Source organism: Achroia grisella, unplaced genomic scaffold (genome assembly GCF_030625045.1).
Source record: "Achroia grisella isolate CSIRO2021 unplaced genomic scaffold, CSIRO_AGI_Agris_v1 utg6175, whole genome shotgun sequence".
Taxonomy (NCBI): Eukaryota; Metazoa; Arthropoda; class Insecta; order Lepidoptera; family Pyralidae; genus Achroia; species Achroia grisella.
The window spans coordinates 77,068-82,530 of NW_026712965.1; the positions used below are offsets into that span (position 1 = coordinate 77,068).

The 5,463-nt window shown below is 35.7% G+C and overlaps 1 protein-coding gene across 1 annotated transcript; it reads left to right on the top strand.

The window, feature by feature from the left end:
* Window positions 1–3,881: 3,881 nt before the first annotated feature.
* On the top strand, window positions 3,882–4,950 carry LOC131848993 (insulin receptor-like). The gene is made up of 3 exons (XM_059198964.1): window positions 3,882–4,090; window positions 4,268–4,408; window positions 4,777–4,950. The coding sequence occupies exons 1-3, from the start codon at window positions 3,926–3,928 to the stop codon at window positions 4,948–4,950; spliced, it is 480 nt and encodes a 159-aa protein (XP_059054947.1). The 5' UTR covers window positions 3,882–3,925.
* Window positions 4,951–5,463: the final 513 nt, after the last annotated feature.

Below are 5,463 nucleotides of genomic sequence, written 5' to 3' on the forward strand. Positions count from 1 at the left end.
TAGCCTGAGGTTAAATAGGTAGGTACTCGTATACTGTTATACTGTGATACTGTTGCTGCTGTGTGCAAATAGTATTTAGTACGTTACATACCTATATTTTGCGCTTAATATAAATACAGTGTGAATGCGTTAGGAATTTATCTGTTGTTAGCATAAATTTCTTGTTGTTGCGTTACTTTAAAATGACCTAAGTTTGTAATGTACAGTGCGGCATGAGGTACCCATGACATCTGCTTACAATTACTTATTACAGTTGTGTATTTTTTATTTTAATAACGTTTTTATGTGCATTACTAAAGAACCGATTGATTCTGCCTCATTCATACTTTCATTACCTAGATCACTTTCTGATTATTTTTTAATTAAAATGTAGCTTATGTTACACTGATAGATAGGTTTATTGCTACCTAATATCTGTCTATTATTATCTGTGCATACGTCAAAATTTATAATGATCTGTTCAGCCGTTTAGTCGTGAAATGAAACAACAACAAAAGAACGTCTGTTCTTTCAGTCTGATAGTTTTATTACTAAGTAATATAGGGATTGTTAGTAATGTGGACACGATGATCTTAATGCTGACAATTTACCACGTTAGATTGACCTCCACGCGGTTCCCCCTGGAAAACATCGTGATAAATTCTTTGTAAATTTGTCACGATGGGCTAACTGACCTGACCTCATGGTCATCTTATCATCCTCCACTGGTGCCCCGCCAGCGTAATCCTTTAGCTCAGGCGGGTGTACCGTGAATCCATTATCATCCATAAAAAAATAGACTATATAACTGTATTAGGTATTAGGATATTAGAGTAGGTATAGAAACATTATACACAGATACTAGCAAAAAGCAATTAAGTACATAAATTAGTTCGCGTAGTCATAGCCCTGACAAATTGCTAGTTGAGAATATTTTTTTATAAGTATAATAAATGAGAGTTTCTCTGTTTGTTTTATACTTTTGTGACTTACTTTTGTTACTCCATATTGGCGATCGTCGTGGTGATGTGAATCTTCCCACCGTTATTCTGAGTAAAAGGTCTGGTGCCAGAAGTGGGGCACCAGGTTGGTATGTGTTCTATGATACCTTGCTACGCATCTGTATATACGACTATACTGTATACATGTATACTGTATGTCTCGTATGTATGTACATATACATGGATACACTATTTAACGGTATCAAGGTATGGGCCTGTACGAGAACATAATAATTGTAGCTGCCTGTGTTATTGAAACACGTTAATAGGGTCGTGATCCCGAATGTATCGGTGGCCGAAGAAAATTAAATAATAAGTATGAACTGTAACTAAGTGTCAGTACTAGGATTGAACTGGTGCCAACCGGGACATTTTGATAGTGTGTGCTAATTAAATTAAGGAAAATAAAACTATATTTAATACGTAATATTGTACGTGACGAGTATAACGTGTGATAAAATAATACAATTATACAATCCCAGTTTCACGTGGCTCGCTCGGATCTTATGGCGTCTACTCGATTCTGTGATGTTTGATGAAATAAAGTTTTGTGAGGTTTCATTTTGATGTAGTCAAGAAATGTTCGCACGACCATCATAATATTAAAAAGTACATGCATTCTAATAAATAGGCTGTTCTTAAATTTGTAGTACCACGAAAAAAAACTGATAATGTTATATTTTTGTTATGTCAACACAATTTTTTATTTTTGTGTCATATATTTCCTATTCAATGTTAGAAAAAGCATTACAAAATGAAGTGTGATGGTAGCTATTCTTCTATCTTTATTTAATATAATCACAGATAAGTGTTGTACATAATAGAAATCAGTACAATTCTTTAAATTGTTAATCTATATGCCAATAAGTAGTACGTGGCCGGTCACACATAACAAGTCCGCGGAACCCAAAGTTCTAGCCACGGAACTACACAATTTTTCGACCCAAAATCACTCCTTTTACGTTGTTTAAAGCAGAGGGCGAGTGAGACTTCCCATGCTTTTTGATTGAAACATGAAACAAGTCGCAATCTTTCACTGGGCTGTGTCAGGAGCCTTTATGTAACGTTTCGTATAGTTCGACCTAAAATCTTTGGTGCCACGTTCTCGAATGATTGGCTAGGTGTGTGTTGAATCATATTTCTAGCAGATTTCAAAAAGAGAATCATCTAATGATTTATACAACGAATTGTTAAATTATTACCGTTTCGTTCTAAGTGTTCAAGCAATCGGATTTTTTTGTGGAATAAAATACAATTAAGTATACTCCAACTGTTATGTACTTGTTTAATGTTAAATACTTTAACTGCGATTGCATAGGTATCTACGTTTAATCGATACAAAGAATAAAAAACTTTTGTTCAACAAATATTATGCGAGTGACTTAAAACATTGGAAATTGTTAGAAAAGACAATGTGTTTTTCTTTACGAGTTTCAAGATATATATATCTGAAGTTATTTAGAAGTTTTATATTGAAGAATCGTATCACTCGATCACGAAAATACAAGAAGTTTGGCAAGTCAAAGAAACTGAAAGTGTCATGGCGGCGACGTTAGCTCTCATGGTATTGTTTGTGACTTCTAATTAACGTTACAGTACGACTATGTCTATACTACATACCGCTTAATGAACACTTGCTTCTCACACACACACACACAAACACACGCACACATTCACACGTATTGGGTATATCCTGCAAAATGTTATTTTATCTTCAATACTCTGTTTTTATGTGACTGAGTTTCAGATGGATTTATATAAAGGAAAATTCCAGTGCCAACACGTGCATACGGTACGAGATGTCGGAAATGTACCGCCAATTAACATTTCATATTTCATACCTACATAACAAGCCCATCCGTATTTATTTTACTTATATTCTTTTGCAACTTTTCTGATTTATTTTTACTAGCTACTCGCCCCGGCTTCGTGCAGGTATATGTATGTATTATATATATAAACCTTCCTCTTGAATCCTCTATCTATTAAAATTAACACCTTCAAAATCCGTTGCGTTGTTTTAAAGATTTAAGCATACATAGGGACAGACAGCGACAGCGACTTTGTTTTATATTAGGTAATGATTTTTATACTACGTCTTCGGCAAATAGGAATACGATCTATCTAATGGTAAAGGTTACTGTAGCTTATGAAAGCATAAGATACCAGGGGTATCACGTGCCGTTGCTAACCTTTCAGAAACCTGAATATACTCTTCCTGAAACATCCTATGCTTTAGTCTTGCCAGAAAACCTTGGTATGGAGTTTCATTCCAAGAAATGTAGTAATACGGTAGGAAGATCCTCCGAAACCGCACTGTTCGGGAGCACTTACGAGCAGGTTTCAGTGTCATTCCTATCATCTTACATGCCTTCGTAACATTCTTGCTATGTTCTTCTTTTCCTATGTATCATAATATCTTCGCATTACTATTTGTACGTAGGTATGGTATATAGATATGTTATATGTGCGTTATTGGCTAGAATAAAGCTATAATAGTGACGGAGGGCTCAACTTTTTAGATAAACCTAGATATTGAAACGAATGGTGTTCGGTAATATTGCTCTGTTCAATATTTGGATTGTACAATTTGCTCACGCTTCATCTTTTATCAAATTTGTTATTTTTCGTTTTGACTAGACAGTAATTCTGATATTTCAGAATTGTACATTGCTATTGAACGCATTTTCTGAATGTTTTCGAACTTTAAACAAGATTTCACGTATTTCTGTGGCACAAGCGGCTCGTTCACACTCTGTGTTCCAGCAAAGGGTGCGATAATAGAAGAGAAATGACTGATTGTTCTGTTATTTGCTTATGGTACTGATGATATACTTCCTCATAGAGAGATGATTTTAATAATGGGTACACTACTTTAAAACTCTGTCTCTTCCAGGGTTATTCTGTTTAGTGCCTGCCATGTGTTTGGACAAAGTCTAGATAGCATGCCGTTTGAGAACAATGGTGTATGCAGCAAAATGATCTGCAACACATTGGAGAAATTGAATGAATTAAAGAACTGCATGGTAGTGGTTGGTAACCTTCAAGTTTCGCTTTTAGAGAAAACGAAGAGAGACGATTTTGAGGGAATATCGTTTAATCTCAGAGAGGTAAGTAGAAAGTCTCGTGTACTTTTAAATTCAGGCCTGAGCGCCTCAGAAAATGTATATAATTCACAAAGAATATTTTTTGCCGACTAAACTGAGTAAGAACAGTTGAAGCAGCTTTTGTTACGTACATTTTGTGAGATTTCCAACTGTCATTGCAATAGAGATGTTTTTGTACAGGTTACTGGATATGTGGTGTTCTATCGAGTGATTGGTTTAGAGTCAATCGGACAGTTGTTCCCGAACCTGACTAGAATACGAGGAGCACAATTATTGAACGACTATTCACTGATCGTTTACGACATGCCCAATCTCAAAGAGGTTAGTACATTCTAGCTTCGGCCTAGGCGGCCGGTGACCTAGCTAACTTTAACACACCACCGCTTCACCTACTTTCGACTGTCTCGGGTTAGATTCCTGTACAGTACAAATATTTTTATCTATTGTAAATTGTTTAAATTTTTTCATAAATTATCTAATTTCTATTGCAGCCTTAGCCCTTCTCAACAGATTAACTTAATACGTTCAAATTGATTTTTCTAATTTCTTTAGGCAACTATGTTATGCGTTAAAGACTTATCTTCTATATAAGATTCTATTCTATTTGAACGTGGTATATGTTTAGTTTTCATTAATACGTATCGATTTAGTTGCTGTAGTTGTGTGTAGTTGTGTGTCATGCGTTTCAGATCGGCTTGTACAGTCTGTTGAGAATAGATCGGGGCGGGATAATAGTGTGGCCGCGCCGCAGGGTATTTACCCTGAACACGATCAATTGGAAGATCATAGCGCCCAGGTCCCGCCACGTGCTTGGCTCGTCCGACGTTAAGATGCAATGCGTCTCCACGTGCGGGGTGTACTAGTGATGTGGAAACGAACTACTGCTGGAATTACAAGTCGGTGGACCATAATGAATATATAATTATTTTTTTTATACTACGATGGTGGCATACGGCCCATCTGATGGTTACCGTAGCCTATGGACGCCTGAGACACGAGAGGTGTCACGTGCGCGTTGCGTTTTATACAATTTTAATTGCAACATTTTATTTTAGACACAAGTTTTTGTAGACTAATCTCTCTAAATATATAAAATGTATTGTTTTGCTACAAAATATTGCGAGTAATGTATCGGTGATAATTAAAAATCTGATGCATTTACATAAGGAATAAAATATTTAATAAGATTCTGTTTAATTATATATAAATGTAGCTTATCTGTGTAGCTATATGCAACACTTTATTTTTGATGACTATTTAATAAGAATGATAATAATGTGTGTACAGAAAATGTCAGCGTTACGTAGAGGGGCCTGAAGCAGACAAATGCAGCGAACAATGTCTCGATAAGAAGACCAACGGAAACAGTTGCAGTG